At 33.5% G+C, this 17,602-nt stretch overlaps 1 protein-coding gene across 3 annotated transcripts; it reads left to right on the plus strand.

The window, feature by feature from the left end:
- Positions 1–257: 257 nt before the first annotated feature.
- LOC116140206 (dormancy-associated protein homolog 3) lies at positions 258–2,570 on the plus strand. 3 transcript variants are annotated; one of them, XM_031425832.1, is made up of 3 exons: positions 258–473; positions 821–979; positions 2,031–2,570. In XM_031425832.1, the coding sequence occupies exons 1-3, from the start codon at positions 359–361 to the stop codon at positions 2,111–2,113; spliced, it is 357 nt and encodes a 118-aa protein (XP_031281692.1). In that variant the 5' UTR covers positions 258–358; the 3' UTR covers positions 2,114–2,570. The 3 variants fall into 3 exon arrangements, with proteins under 3 accessions (XP_031281692.1, XP_031281693.1, XP_031281691.1); XM_031425833.1 differs by lacking the exon at positions 2,031–2,570 and adding an exon at positions 1,073–1,265; XM_031425831.1 differs by having other exon boundaries at positions 260–473; positions 2,003–2,570.
- The last annotated feature ends 15,032 nt before the right edge of the window (positions 2,571–17,602 follow it).

The following is a 17,602-nucleotide window of genomic DNA, read 5'->3' on the forward strand; positions in this document are numbered from 1 at the left end:
TCGCTCACGTGACATGCCCCTCCTACATATCTACACTTGGCACGTGTCAACCCTTACATCAGACTCCTTGTCATCGGGCCCCACCACCTGTCATATCGATCTTATCCCTTACAACGTGCTCCTCGATCCACTCGCCACGTCACCATTCCAGTTTTAGATCTCCATCAACGGCTCACATTTCCTCCTAGTTGTTCGGTCTTTATACAAACTTGTTCTATATTTAACCTCTCACTTCACGTTAAATATCTTCGTCCCTCTGCCGTTATTTACTCTATCCCAGACTCTTGAGTGAGAGAGGATCATTTCGTTAACATCAGCCGGTCTTGTTAAAAACACTCGAGTCTTGCTCACTTGCGCCATGAGCTTACTTGACCAGTTGTGGGACGACACCTTGGCCGGGCCTCGGCCGGAGTCCGGGCTTGGCAAGCTTCGAAAGCACTCCACCTTCAGTTTCCGACCAAATTCCGGCAAGGGTATGCACTACGCTGGTGGCGCATTTCGGCAGATTCTGTATAACATTTTTTAAGAAAATAAATTAAAAGTGAAAATCGAACTACAATCATTGATGAATCAGTGATCGGACGGCTAAGATTTTTTTATTAACCTTCGCATTATTTAAACAAAACAGATTTTAAATTTAGTCTGTTTAATTGGCGGTTACATGCTGAGTGGACAAGAATTTTAAGGTTGTTAAGAGTTATTAAAGCGGCGGCAGTGGAGTTAGTTTTTTAGTTAGCTACCGTTGAATTTTGGTTCTAGTTCTGTTTGTCTCTGTACTTTTTGAATTATTTCTGATGCTTTGATTACTGGTTGTGATTAGAATCTAATGGCGGGAACGTGAGATCAGACGTTGACGAATCGCCGTTGGAGGCGGCGAAAGTTACACGGAGTATCATGATAGTAAAACCACCTGGTTATCAGAACGGGTCGCCGCCTGTTTCTCCGGCCGGATCTACGCCTCCGGTATCTCCTTTCTCTGGTAAGCCTAAACTTCTTGTTCAAATGACGAATGATTTATTATTTCAAGTTCCGAAAATGCCCTCTCCGATAATAATGGAGTTTGTGATAACAGGAATCAACCAACGAAAAGCTAGGATATATTTGTCATTTAGCGCACAGTAGAGTAGGGTATATCGGTAACTTCATGCGATGTGATTATGTTAGGTGATGAAATAAAGTTAATAAACTTTTAAGTAGGACCGATGTATTCGTGTCTTTATCTTGAATTCATTTATTTTTGGCTTGTGGGCGTATTGAAAATGACAGATTTGTCCTTATTGAGTCATTGACTGACTTTGCAATTATTATGCATGGACTTTAGGGCTCCAAAGTTTGGCCAAAATCGTAGTTGAGAAATGGGTGGTGGTGTTAAATCATGATGGGTTTATTGGTATTTGCACATATGTGGTGGATTCCACTTTGCCCTAATCTTGTATTTTCTCAATCAAGTCAATGGAGTCCACATTTGAGTATTATTATAATATTATTGAACCCATCCCATCTAAAAATCACTTTATGATGTGGCTACCACTCGCCACCCCTATATTTCAATAATTTATGATGTGGGTCATGGACTTTGCATGTGCTACTATATCACCACCTTAGCGTGTTACAACGTGTAACATCGCATTTATAACGTTTAACATCAAATCGGCCTCATACCATACTGTTGTAATCGATCTAGTAACGTTATCGTATGTCTATATACATGCAAACATATTGGTTTTATAAGTTTAGAGTATGATGATCTTATTTATCATTAGGTTAGTGCATGCAATGTATAAGATGAAGTCATGTTTTGGCATTAATGGGAAAATGGTCGTGTTAGGTGAAGGTTGAAGTTGACAAGACCTATTTAGGCACGTAACATTATAGTTTAATATTGTGGCATCAGCAGATGGGTTCTTTAATATATATAAAACATGGGCTGTCAAGGATATTGTAGGTGCTTACGAAAGTTTGAAATCTGTTAATTTCTTTTTCTACCGTGGATGATGAATAGGTAATAGAGAGAGTTTTCGGTTTCGTAGAAGGTCAACATCGGACGCATATGAGAAGGCGAACGGGGATGGACTCAGGGGACCTACTACTCCTTACGACGTGTGATATATGAGGAGGGAGGAGGAGGTAGGGAGGGAGGAAGCAATGAGAGGATGGTCTCAACAGGGGAGACCTACGGCTCCTGTGGAAGATGAGGAGGGGAGACTGTCCAAAGTTTTTCTATGCTTCTACCTGTGTCGAAGAAGGAAATGTAAGTGTGTGCATATGTATGGTAATGTGTGTATGTGTGTGGAGGCGTGGCGAGTAGCGGAATATTGAGGCTTTTAAGCTTCAAAATGGTATGAAGAGATGAGAAGGGTGGTTAGTTGTAATATGGAGATGTTGTTTTGAGTTTGTGTTTGTCGTACATATAAAAGTTGTCTTTGTGTTGTTAGAATAAAGATGTTATGGATTGAATTTCTATTTCGAAGCAATTTTATTATGTGTGGTGGCTTTGCTAAAGGTGTAACATTTCAGCAAGTTGGTTTATAAATAAACAAATGAAGCAGCCATTTACTGTTAAGAGATCACTTCTATAAATTGATTTTTGGGAGTATCTAAAATAACGATTTGCGTTTTTCAGCTTTTGATATTTAATTTAACGGATTCGGTGTCAAAACATGTTGGATATTTATAATCGGCTGGGATTTGTGGGGTAAACGTATTTAGATAACAGTGATGATAGTTTGGAATTTGTGTTGAGTTGCTTTTTTGAAGTGATAGATTGATTGATTGATGGATGTTTCCTCCTCTTTTCCGCTACTTGTGTAATAATAGTCCAATGGTAGTTCATAATTAATTAATTTGGAGTAGTTTGTAAGTTGTTAGCTTTTAATTACGTACGTGAGATTCGTGGTGCATTATTATGATTGATTGTAAAATAAAGTTTGTAAGATGAATAATATTTTGGGTATTAATGGATGGGTATTAATCTGTGTATTAATTAAAGTATAGTATGGGTATTATATGTATAGTATGGATACTATGCTTTAGTTAGTACATAGATTAGTATCCATCCGTTAGTACCCATAGCATTACTCTTGTAAGATTAGGTTGTAAGGGTAAATATGGTTTATAACAGTTATTTGTTTGTTGGAGTTTGTCTTTCTTAATAAGAGTAGGGATAATTATGGATTTGTTCGGTTTATTATTTTGGATAGGATTTTAGAGATAATAAAAATTAACAAAAAAAATCTTTAATAGATTTATTAATTTAACTAAATATCTTAATATATAAAAAATTTGTAAAATGATAAAAATATTCTCACCCACTTATAGTGTCAAATTCTGATCATCACCGTCGGAATCTAGTGTTACGAAGTAGACTAGTCTGATCTGATCAGTCGTACGTTGATATGACTATTTTTTACCAAATCTATCACAGATCTGGTCAGAAAAAGTCAGATCTACGGTTAGATCTGATCGTCGACGATCGTAAAAGGCTAGATCTGGCCGTCAGCGATAGCCAAAGATTTGGCCATCGCTGACAACCAAATTAGCGAATTATTGATCAGTTCTGATTGTTTGTACCCCGTTGTGATAGATTTCGGCTATCATCGACGGTGGTTGTCAGAATCTGGCAACTACGCGTGGGTGGGGGTATTTTTGTTAATTTTTAAACTTTTTTTTGGGATGTTTAATTAAATTAATAAATTTAAGGGGTTTAAAAGTAATTGAATAAAATATAATAGTATTTCCTAAATAATGAAACAAACAGTTATTTTGAGAATAAGATATGAAATAATAAACCAAATGAACCCATGAATTTTGGAAGGAGCAATACTACATCAACAATATTTTCTCACAATCATGACGTGATAACTCATAATTGATCAGTTAACAATTAATTAATGGGATTTATGCGGGACTCATGTGGAACTCATTATGAACTGATCAATTGCGAGTTATCACGTCAAGATTGTAAGAGAAAATTGCGAGTTATCACGTCGAGATTGTGAGAAAAAATTTATAAGAGAGGATTGTTGATATAGTATTATTCTTTCGGAAGTATGTTGGAGTTTGTGTTTTTAAGATGAGTTAGGCTGAGAGTTTGAATATAACAATTCTGGATAATCATGAACTTCGGAAGTATCAGGGAAGGAGGTTAACCTCCACGGCTCTACCTTGAGTGAATCTAATGCATGTTTGTTTGGCAGTTACTGCTGCTTGAAGTGTATTATGGAGAAAAAACACTCTCAAGAAGCTTGATCAAAGAATAATAGCTACAATTCATTTGGAATAATTTTGTATGCATAAATTTATAATAAATTTGTAACTTTGTAGGTGGATTGTGTGATGTATATATGATATAATAGTACTTATAAAATTATTATTATTTATAATCCTTTGTTTGATTATTCATAACCATGGTATCGAGACTATTAGTCAAACCTTTTTAAAAAACATGAACTCTAACAAGTACATGAATATTATTTACTAGTATAAAAAAAAAAAAAAAAAAAAAAATTGACCGTTCAAGGTCTTTAGATAAACATCCAACTCAACCATATGACAATTACTCAAATATGTAAACCCCACAAATCCTAATAGATTTCATCTAAGTAATAAGATGTTTGTGACCAAGAATCTTGGCAACTTGGACGATAACTAATGCTCCACGGCGTTGTCATATTTGTCTTAAAAGATTCTTTAATTGGATAAAGATTGATTTACAACCTAATTTTACAAACTTTTTTTTACAACCTTGAAATAATAGTTTGTAATTAGTTAGTTCGTAATTAAAAAGACAGAACCCATTTGTGAATTGACCAATTGTAAACTATCATGTCGGGGTTGAGAGAGAGTTTGTGAGATTGGATTATAAGTATAATATTACAAATTTTAATTTGATAACTTTTACAAAGGTGGTGGGTCTTTAATTGGGCTTAGGAGTATTTAGAAAGTTTTCGATTTGAATTTTAGGCCCATTTCAACTTCCCATCTGGATCTGGATCCAACATCTTTAGGGTCCAAAATTCTCAAATTTCTGAATCGGGTACCCGACCGTACCATATTCACTGACTTCTGCTCCTCCTTGAATCTTTCACTTTGTTAATTCTACACAAGCTCTTTGTGTATTAATGCCTCATGTTAAAGCGTCTAAATCCGAGAATCAGATTTTATGGCCAGAAGGGTTTCTGGGTTCCTTATTTTGTTCATCTTTCTCAATCTTCTGATCAGCTTTTCTAATGGTAAACCACTTTTTTTTCTCTTTCTCTATTATGAGTTGTTCATTCCTTTGGCCTTTGTATGTTGTTCTTACATGATTTTGTGATAAACCCTTTTCGGCTTTATGTATATGGGTAATGAAATTCATGTCAAATTCATTACTTGATATTTATATGCATGTTCTGGAGTTTCATTCATGATTGCAAGCTGGTGTTTATTTTTTTTTTTAATTATCAATTAGTGATTTTTAATTACAATTGATCACTCAGTCATCCAATGGTGACTAAACAAAACGTTGTTTTACCTGATTCTATAAGTGAATACGATCCTCTTTTGCAAAGTGTCAGCTCAGTATAGATCAATAATATAAAACCATCCCGAATTAATTTTCCAATATGTAATAAGATTATTAGACAAATATATATAGATGTATGCTCGTTATGTTTTAATCCTCATTGTTGTGACACAAATATGCTGAATATATAATATTACATAAAGGAAGAATCGTAAGAACATATTTCCAGAAATCTGATATTCTATTGAACCTGAAATGAAAAATGAAAATCAAAGTGAAATAGAACAATATTATCCTTACATAATATACGATAGTAGCCCAACCTTTTCTTCACGTAAGTTCATTCTACTAAATCAAATAGCCATGAACTGATGAACATAATCAAAAGCTTCATTTTCTTTTCTTCTCTTCCTGCAGGTTCTGAAAGTAATGAAAATTCTTGGATCACAAAATTGAAGCTCACATCCATACCTCCATTAATTGAAGCTCATTCTCATCAACTAGAAGCTCACGCAAGAACTTGAATCTCCTTCTCATCAAACGGAAATGAAAAACCAACATTCAATTTAAATGCTCATTCTCATTCTCATCAAAGTGAAATGAATAACCGACATTTCATATCATACCTGTGAACTGGGCTGCCACCATATAAAGTCCTTCATGGACTGTAATGTCAGAATCTTTATCCATCTCAAATGTTTAAGAGGCAAGAATAAGGATTTTATTTGGTAATTCTCGTGAGTACGTGCATTTTCAGTAGAAACTGTCTGAAAGAAATAATGTACAAAATTCTTGGATCACAAAATTTTATGGAATAATTCTCTCATTACTAAGCAAACTAATTATTAAATATATGCAAATGCTCACATCCATACCTCCATTAACTGAAGCTCACTCTCATTCTCATTTTCTTGAAGCTCATTCTCATTTTCGTTTGTGGGCCTTAAAGAACCAAGAATGTTTTCATCCTTTCTGAAAATGAAAACAGCAGCAATAATAGCAAAAATTAGTAGCAAAACTTGTGTTGTGTAATTGTTGTTGATCTTGATGCCCAAAACTGCCAGAAATGTAGCAATCAACTGAACCACTGAGAAGCTAATCTCCACCACCCCAAGTTGCTTCTCAGCATGTACTCTGGTTCTTTCCAGCATGCATGATAAAATTGTCAACACAAAACCGAATGCTGATAAGAGAAATGCAGCAAGAAGGATACTCCTGCTGCTTTGCCCAAACACATCCACAACCAATGATATTGTTTCCAATAAAACGAAAACCACCGCGAGTGCACGCTTCTTATGTTTACAAAGTAAGAGGTATACCTGCAATAATTTTGAGAGACTCAAGTTATTTGATATATTCAAGCCGAAGAACTAAAAAGAGAGTGAAAGTGCTTTAATAAAGCTAAAATTTTCTGGACACTTTTGTGTATGAACAAAGGAGAAAAAGAAAAAGAACACTACAGTATAGATATTTTGTTCAGCTTTGTATGCTGAAATCTTTTCCATCAAATTTGTTTCTAAGTTTTCAGGATATACTTCAGATACTTCCAAGTTAATTAACATAACACAAGTTAAAAGAAATTACGTTAATTTAAAAAAACAAACTACTGTAAACATAAAATAACATTAGATTAACAATTACAAAAATTAATTTACTCTCTCTCTAAGTTTAAGTTCTGAATAGTTAAAAGGCCCTTGGATACCAATAGGTCAAGCCTGAGTCTCCACAATTCTTCCCCTAAACCGCACAGAATAATATAGTGTTGTTGACAGTTTCAATACAGGTACATTTGAAAATTCGAACTGGGAAATAATTTTAAGTAATATTTTTGAAACTTGGGCGAAGGATTTATATTAATACAATGATACAAGAATATGATTGACTGGTGTGTCAAAAGTATTGGATAATTTGCTCGATGCTCACCAGGCAGACCAAAGAGTAGATGGATGAAAAGAGATCATTAGACAAACAGCTTACGTCTCTCCTAATCATGTCCCTTCTTCTTCGGCTACCACGTCTATTTCCTTCGATGTCCATGCTTAATTCTGATCTCCGAGGCTCTGAAACACACTGTCAATTCTCTATATTCTGTTATCAGAAACCCTGTGGGTGGAGAGTATAGGTAAAGAGAAAGAGATGGTTCATGTTTTTAGATACATTTTCTCAGTGGAAAGTACGAGGAGGCTTTAAAGAATGTTGAAGGAAAATTCTCAAACTCAATAGAATGATCGAAATTTAATACCTAGATGTCAAAATATAGTAGAATAATTTATCAAGTTAAAAGAAACTCATATCCCTACAAATAATTTATCAAGTCATATGATGTATTCAAAACCAAAGTGTAGAAAAAGTGGCATAAATAGTGCAAAGTTGTGTTCACATGTTTTTATTGGATATGGTTCATACTTTGTATGACCTTGACAAATTATCTACTTACGTTGACGCGTTCAGAGATCCTGCTCCTTGGTAAGTGGGTGGCGATCCCGCTTGTAGGTGAGAAAGCGGGGGCGAGGGGCCAATGCCCCATTTACAATAAGTCCAATTAGTAAATGGACTTGAAGTTGGTTTGTAAATATTTGGGTCTATAACAATTTAGCCTAAATGAGATTAGGTTTATATTACCTTAGTGTAGTAGTGAAAAACCTAATGTGAGAAATATTAAATATAGAGAGAGAGTGAACTGCCGATATTTTTTATTATTGTATTCTGCAGATTTCTAAAACTAAATAAAACTACTCTATATAAATGTTAGAAGTAGTTCCTTCGTTGGGAATGAACCAGTGTAAATCGCTTGTTTTTGTTACTTTTCTACTTTCATTGTTGTGTGTTTTGGATGTGATTTTCAATAATTGGTATCAAAGCTATGTTTATTAACCAAAACGGTGAGTACAACAAAATTTGAGTGGTGTACAATCAAGTTGGGTTTGATGAAGAGTGAATATGGCAAGAATCGTGCATTGATTTTGAAGCATTCACCAAGTGGAAGATTGTTAGACGTGGTTTATACTTTGCACAGACTATCGGCTTACGCTAACGCACTCAAGAGTCCCGCTCATTATGTATTTAATTCTTATAAATTACCAACCACTTGACTATATTCGTAGCACAATTAGGCAATTATATTAGTGTCATGTTAAACTTTACCGGATTACTACACTTAAATTTTACATACAAAACTACCCCTTGTGGCATGATGGAGTGAAGGATGGATTAAGGAGTTTAAAAGACTAAAGTGTATTGGGCTCAAGTTGTAGCCAGGGCAAGGGGTGACCATCAATTACCATTTAAAAAAAAAAAAAAAACTTTACATCCAATTTTTTTCTATAGCTAACGTGACATAAGATGATTAAAAGATTGCATATAAAAAATCAACTCAATAAATACTGAATAAATGGGAATGAATAATCTAAAATAAAAAATAAATCAAATCAATTTTGTATAAATAATTTGTACCTATACCATTACTCTATTGAATGGCTGAGAAGATCGACTAAAACAACAAAATCAACTGTGCAAGGAGCTAAAGAATATTGGCAACCCTGAAGCTTTCAAGAAAACCATGCAGCAAAGCATCAACATCAAGAATTAATTATTGTTTTCACTCTTATGTATCTATAGTTGATGTGAAATGTTAAAAGAGGAAAAAGGAAAACAAATGGCATAAAAAGAAGAAAGAATGAAAGTGAGTGATCTGCCTTAGCTCTCAAGCCTGTTACAAGATCATTCTTCTCGTCAAGAAAGAATTATTATGCAGGGCATCAAAAGCAATCACAATTCACAAATTCTTATAACTATCTCTGAATGATCGAATGATTTGATAAAAATTCTTAGAAATATTATTCAAAAGGTTTTGAGTTCGATTCTTTTTTCAGTTGTTAATAAATGTAACTATTAGAGTTCTTATTTGACTAATAATTCTAAGATCCAGAAAAATTAGTTAAAATTCGCATAAATTAACATAAACACTCCTAGTCATAAAAATAAAAAATAAAAAAATTCACAATTCACGAACTCTTTACACAAGCCGATGCATGTGATATGTATTTTTTGATTGCTTTTTGTCTGTCATTTACATCATTAAATATATAATAATAGTGCAATCAACTTTAGGAAAGCTTAGATTAGTGTTTGATTCTTCTACTACGATTGTCAAAAGAGAAATCATGATTAAAGCAATTACATCATAATAATAGACATTGAAAGAGACAGCTATCTATTTATGCAAATCAATTATTTTATTATTCAAAATACATTAAACTTTATTAATAATAATAAAATATATAATTTCTGGTTAATTTTCAGATTACGTATTTATTCCTATATTATTTCTTATAAATTACTTGCAAATATTTTATTATATGGACTATTAAACTTATTTGATTAGATTTTATATATTAGTGTTATGTTAAACTATACCAAAAAAAAAAAAAAACAAAAAAAAAAAAAAAAAAACCTTTTTTTTCCTTTAAACATAAACATTTACCTGAATATTACACATATAAATTTTATATATTTTTTTTCTAACGTGACATAAGATGAATAAAGATTATATATATATATAAGCTTCAAGGAAACCATACAGTAAAATCAACATCAAGAATTAAGTGTTTTTTTTTTTTTTTTTTAACTAGAATCTATGTCAGTTTTTATGTATTTCAATTAATTTTCGAAGTCTATTAAACACTATACAAACTTAAAAAATTAGATAAATTATAAAGTAATAGATCACCTTCAAAGTTTGAATCCAAGACCTCCACGAAAGAAACAAATATATTTGACTATGAGACTAATCCTTGGGTTGACATCAATAATTAATCGTTTGTTTTCACTCTTAGATATCTATAGCTGGTTTGTAGTGCAGATGTCTACGCAGTATATGAATAGATGACCTAGCTTATCTGTTTAAGTTTACTAGAAAACGCCGTTAACTAGGGTTTCTTTTACCGATTTCTCGTACCACTTTTGTTTTGTAAAGAATAATACTGTGCATACTAACGGATTTTACTAACCAATGTACTAACTTTTATTAAAATCACACATAGTATTCATACTATGCACATAGTACCCGTATTATACTTAAGTTAGTACACCAGCTTGTAGAATTCATTAGTACCCATAGCATTACCCCTTTGTAAAACATTGAAGTTTGTGAAAAATATGTTGGGATATCATTTTGTGTAGAAATGCAAGCGTAAATGGAACAAAAAAGTTGAGAAAGGAGACACGTTGGGCCCCATACAATATTATTTTATCTCTTTTTGACTTTTAAAAATTCTCACTCTAAATTTAGATTTTTAACTCAACACCGTTCCGTCTTTTTCGGCGATGACTTCTATGTCCTTCAATGTCCATGCTGATGATCTTTGATCGAGGCATGTAAAGGGAAATAAATAGTTGATTAAACCGAGTGGGTATCAATATGATCATACAAATATATAAGGTTGCATTTTGTCAAAGGAAAGTGAAATCAGAGCTCGAAGAAAGTTTTTAAAATCAATATGAACAAATATATACGACGCTGTTGGTTTATGATCTTCGTAAAACAAAATTTGTATTATTCATCTTTGTTTAGTTAAGATGTTCTCATATAAATTTTGTTACCCTTTGATTTATTACATTAGATTAAAATAATATTTTACAATTCAGATCCAATAATATATATACATGTTTTGATAAATTTATATTAGACAATAGAGAATTATTCTCTCTCTCTAGATATATATTATTTTTTTAATAGGGTATTGCAATGTAAAACTCCTTTTTTTTTTTATGATTGTGAATGTTCGAGTTAGCTTGTATGTACTTCGACTAATCCATTGAAATTTTGAAACTACCAGTCAATGGTCACTCCTATTAGGGCCACGGTAAATCAAACTAAGAACATTTTAAGTAATTCACCCAAGAGTCCTAATTGACTAGTCGACTACCCAACGACGGTTAAGCAAAACGTTGTTTAATTTGCCTTATTATAAAAGTGAATACGGTCCTATTTTGCTAAGTACTAGCTCCGTACAGATCAATAATATAAAACCATCCCAAGTTAATTTTCCAATAATAGAGATTATTAGACAAATCTATACAGATGTATGCCGGTCATGTTCTAATCCTCACTGTTGTAACACAAATATGTTGAATATGTAATATAACACAAAGGAAGAATCGTAAGACCATATTTCCAGAAATCTGATACCATACTGAACCTGAAATGAAAACAGAACGATATCATCGTTACACAATATACTATAATACCCATATACAAAGCCTTTTCTTATCCTAAATCAAATAGCCATGAACATAATCAAAAACTTCATTTACTCTTCTTCTCTTCCTGCAGGTTCTCCAACGACATCTCTTTTGCTTGTGTTAATTTTCTGTCAACTGCTTTGCGGCGTCGCTTCACAGAAATATTCTTCACACCCATGTTCAGCTTATGCTGCAAGATTGATTAAGCTTTTATTATTAGTTCATGATCAGTTAGTCTTAGTTTCGATAATTTCAACACCGAACTCATTCTTAATGACATGTAATAGTTTCAAATATGCATCAAGTAAAAATACTTACTCCCACTCAGCATCTCCATGCATGATGCAACAACTTGTTATCTGCATCCTCAGGACAATCTAGCCGCAATTTTCCTCCGGATCCACACAACTCTACCTCAATATTGTAGTTGTTCTCCATAAGTTTCAGTAACTGGCATTTCAAATATGTGGGACTACGATCAAACTAACTTGGGATATGAACCTGAAAAAAGATAACTCTCATCACATTTCACACACACACACACACACACACACACACACACACACACATATATATATATATATATATATATTCAACAAAGTTATAAATAGTTGTCAGATTAGACATAAATATTAATATTAGACAGTTACCTAATAGCTTAAGCTTTTAGGTATATAACATCAAAGTGAATTGAATAACCAACATTCAATTTAAATGCTCGCATTCATACCTTGAAACTGTGAACTTTGTGCTAAAAGCAGCTGCAGTAAATGGAATTTCAGCTTTTTGATTGGAAAAATGGAGGACTGGCCAAATAAAGCTATTAGGTATAGTTAGCATATCATCAAAGTGAAATGAATAATCAACAGTCAATTTAAATGCTCGCATTCATACCTTGAAACTGAGAAGTTCAACTGCATTCAATGGAAATATAGCTGTTTCGATTTCAATGATGGAGATAGCCTAGAGCAATTGATAGAATTTGAGATGAATCTAACTCTTCATCTAATAAAGCCTTGTTGAATGGAAATATTACTTTCTCTTTTAAACCAATAGACTTGAAAGTATTTAGTTGGTGTGAGACTCCAACACCCTCTCTCATGGTTAAACCCATATGTTGGGTCATGCTTGTTTTGATGGAGGTAATTACTGACTCTAACTCCTCACATGTTTGTCAAACACTCAGTTCAATTGAAACTAGCTCTGATATCATGTAGAAAATGAAGACTTGAAGAAGGAGGATACACAAACTCTATTTGTTCTTGTAATATTCTTATTAAATAAAGAAGACAAACTAAGAGGTTCAAAGGTGAGATAATTCCAAAAAAGAATCTCTTTTAAAGGAAAAAAAATAAAAATAAATTAAGAAGATTTGACAATTAAGATTTCAATCTTCTTGTAAAAAATTCCTAAAATAATAAAAACTTCTAAAAACAAGATATACCAACTAATACATAACAAGAAAACAAAACAACCAAATAAATACAGTACTTTCGATAGCAATTCTTGATTTCTTGGCAGATTAATTTCGGAATACTCCTTGTTAATCCCAACTGGTCAATCTCGATAGGAGTACTTGAATTTTCGGTAGAAACTGTCTGAAAGAAATAATGTACAAGTTAATAACTTAAAAGTAATGAAAAAAATTTCGATTTCAAAATTTTATAGATTAATATTTCTCATTACTAAGCAAACTAATTATTAAATATATGCAAATGCTCACATCCATACCTCCATTAACTGAAGCTCATTCTCATCAACTAGAAGCTCATTTTCATTCACTTGAAGCCCATTGTCACTAGATAGAAGCTCATTCTCATATTCATTTCTGAGCCTTGAAGAACCACGAATGTTTTCATCCTTTCTGAAAATGAATACAGCAGCAATGATAGCAAAGACTAGTAGCAGAACTTGTGCTGTATAGTTGTTGTTGATCTTGATGCCCAAAACTGCCAGAAATGTAGCAATCAACTGAACCACTGAGAAGCCAATCTCCAACACCCCAAGTTGCTTCTCAGCATGTACTCTGGTTCTTTGCAGCATACAAGTTAAAATTGTCATCACAAAACCAAATACTGATAAAGAAATGCAGCAAGAAGAATACTCCTGCGGCTTTCCCCAAACACATCCAAAACCAATGATATTATTTCCAACATAACGAAAAACACTGCAAGTGCACGCTGCTTACGTTCACAACAATAATTTTGAGAGACTCAAATTATATGATATATTCAAAACCAAAGAACTAGAAAAAGAGTGAAAGTGCTCTAACAAAGCTAAAATTTTCTGGACCCTTTTGTAATGGAGAAAAAAAAGAACACTACAGTACAGAATTCTATATGTATATATGAGATGAGTATGTAATTTTCTTACGTGAACTATGTGATATATATAATGTAACGGTACTTTAAAATACATTTTTTTTAAGATTTTTTAATTTGATGGTTTATAAGAAGGTTGTGGGTCTTTAATGGGCTAAAAGTATTTAGAAAGTTTTCAACATGAATTTAAGGCCCATTTCAACTGGCCATCTGGATCTGGATCTGGATCGAACATCTTTCGGATCCAAAATTCTCAAATTTCTGAATCGGGTACCTGACCGTGCCATATTCGCTTACTTCTCGCCCTTCTTGAATCTTTCACTTCGTTAACTCTACTCTTGTCTTTGTGTTTTAATGCCTTATGTTAAAGCGTCTAAATCCGAGAATCAGATTTTATGGCCAGAAGGATTTATGGATTCTTTATTTTGTTCATCTTTTTCAGTCTTCTGATCAGCTTTTCTAATGATAAACCACCTTTTTTCTCTCTCTATTATGAGCTGTTCATTCCTTTGGCCTTTGTATGTTGTTCTTACATGATTTTGTGATAAACGCTTTCTGGCTTTATGTATATGGGTAATGAAATTCATGTCAAAATCATTACTTGATAGTTATATGCATGTTCTGGAGTTTCATTCATGATTATGGGCTGATGTTTATGTAGCTTGCATAATGTATACCATTATATCAGGAAGACAATATTAGACTATAGAGATTAGGATGTAGATAAATTTGTTAATAGTTAGATACACATGCACCCAACCTTGCAGGAAAAAGAATAGTTCTGTAAGCAATTTTTTTGCAAACTTTTAAGGGAGGAGCTCTGGATTGTCGCGGAACACTTGTATCATTATTGTAAACGTGAAATAAGTTGGTGAATGGACTAGGGGTTTGACATTTTGTTGTTTTACTTGATCATATATTTAAGAATTTTGTTTGCAAACCTATCTAATGTTAGGCTACAAAGTCTTCTATTGACACTTGCACAAACTAAATCATATGTTTCTGAGGCCAAGAATGACTGTTTTAGCTTTATTGGTGCTTCCATCACCAATAAGTTTAGGAGCTTATATAATATAAATTGGCTTAGCTCATAAGCATGTTAAACCCTCCTTTTAAATTTGTGCAATGGTGTTCTTAATAGATTAATCTGTTGAAATTTAATACAAATTAGCAGCAAAACAGTGGAAGAACAGCAACAAAACAGTAGAAGTACAGTAGTGAAACAACAACGAACTTAGCAGCGAAACAGCAACGTCAAGGCGTGTAAAAGCATTGTCTTTAAGATCAGATTTCCATCCACTAGAAGGATCTTCCTGATGCAAATGGCTTAGATGCGGACCGACCTCCAGGATACAATGACAAGCTTCTATTTAAAGTACACTCTTTTAATGGAAGCTTAGAACAATATAAGAAAAATTAGAAGTGGTGAAGGAGAGCTTGAAAAATAAAAAATATAGAGACAAAATGAATTGTCTCAAGTAGGAAAATTGTCTCTCCATAAAATAAAATAAAACACCCCCTTTTATACTTATCTCTTACATGTAACAATCATTTTTTAATTATTAAAATTGAAACTGCCCAGCCATGATTTGAATTGTAACGTAACCAAAGCAATTGCAATTGCATTCAAGTCATAACAGTCCAAATTTTAATTACATTCAAATCATAAAAGTCAAAAAATTTAATTAAAAAGTTGTTATTCTGAAATACCATAACAGCCCAGGTTTTATAACATAATCCACATGTTAAAAATGGGAGTTTTAATAGATTGTCTCCTGAGGAATGCTTGGAACAATTGACAAGTTAGTACTATACTATGTTTGTGTTTGTTGTATATTTGTTGAAAGGAAAGTGAGAGGCTGACATAGAAAGTAGAAATGTGAATATTTTTAGCATTTCTCTTTTTTCCAAATATTTGATAATATCAATTTTCCTGATGAGAATTTCACTTGCTAGGTTTCAGCACCATGCGGAGTAAACGAGTTTGTTTGTGGTAGAGCTGTCGAATGGGTCACTAACGGCACTGAGCTCTGCCGCACTGCAGGTTTTGCTGTTAAACTGCCGGATCATGACATGTACACTGACCTAGAAGAAACATCTTGCTATGGTGATAAAGCAAGTTTTGACAAGATTGCTGATTCATGGAGAGCTTCACGATCTGAGGTGCCCCAGAAAGCTAAGAAGCTCAGTCTGTTAGAAGATTTCCAGCAGAGGCTGCAGGTTATGCTATGCCACTTAGCGACAGAGTTTCTTGGGCAGTGGGGGGAATGGTTCTTACAGCGAGACTATTGTTTGTGAGGTGAGGCATTATCACAATATAAGTTGATGGTTTGCTTTTCTTTGCTGAATTTTCTTCATTTTCTGGTCGTCATTTCAACCTCTAGTTGTCTTACTTGCACATATATTGATAATTTCAAGCAGTTACCTTTCTGTTAATAATTGCTCATTGTATGTAATCTATTCATACTTCCCTCTTACTGAAGGAATTGTGATTAGGCCTACAACTGATCTGTTCAGTGTCATTAGGGTTGTGTTAGTGATTAGTGCCTTACTTATATGTTCCCATGTTTTTCTTTGATTATCCAGTAATAGAAAGAGCCATAATCAACGTCAAAAACTGGCTGCTATTCAACATGCAGCAAGGAAACTGGGAGGCAAGATGAACCAACGTATGTCTATACATTTTACATGCAAACATATTGTAGATGCTTACGAAAGTTTGAATCTTTTCATTTCTTATTCAACCGTGGATGATGAATAGGTAACAGAGAGAGTTTTCATTTTCGTAGAAGGTCATCATGGGGCACATATGAGAAGGCAAACGGGGATGGACTCAGGGGACCTACTACTCCCTACGATGTGTGATATATGAGGAGGAAGGAGGCAATGAGGATGGACTCAACAGGAGACCTACTACTCCTGTGGACGATGAGGAGGGAGACTGTCCAAAGTTTTTTTGCGCTTCTACTTGCGTCGAAGAAGGAAATGTATGTGTGTGTATAAGTATGGTAGTGTGTATGTGTGTGGAGGCATGGCGAGTAGCGGGATATTGAAGCTTTTAAGCTTCATAATGGCCTGAAGAGATGAGAAGGGCTGTTAGTTGTAATATGGAGAAGTAAGTTGCAGTGCTGAATGTTTTGAGTTTGTGTTTGTTGTATATAGAGAAGTTGTAGTTGTGTTGCCTCTGGAAGAGAGTGTAAATCCCGCTGTTGCTTTATGATCTTCACAAAACAATATACATATAATCAAGATCTTCTGTTATAAATTTTGTTATTATTGTATTTACTGCATTAGACTAAAATAATATTTTACAATCTAGACCTAGTAATGTATATGCATGTTGTGATAAATTTATATTAGACATTCTAAATAGAGAATTATTCTCTCTATCTAGATATTTTTTTTTTTTCTTATGACAGGGAGTGTCCGGTTCAACTTGCGCGTACCTCAACTAATTCACTGGGACTTTGAAACTACTAGTTGGGTAAGAGCTCTAGTGACTACCCCCTATTAGGGGTCGAGGTAAATCAAACTT

The sequence above is a fragment of the Pistacia vera genome, unplaced genomic scaffold, assembly GCF_008641045.1.
Source record: "Pistacia vera cultivar Batoury unplaced genomic scaffold, PisVer_v2 Contig365, whole genome shotgun sequence".
In the NCBI taxonomy this organism is placed as follows: Eukaryota; Viridiplantae; Streptophyta; class Magnoliopsida; order Sapindales; family Anacardiaceae; genus Pistacia; species Pistacia vera.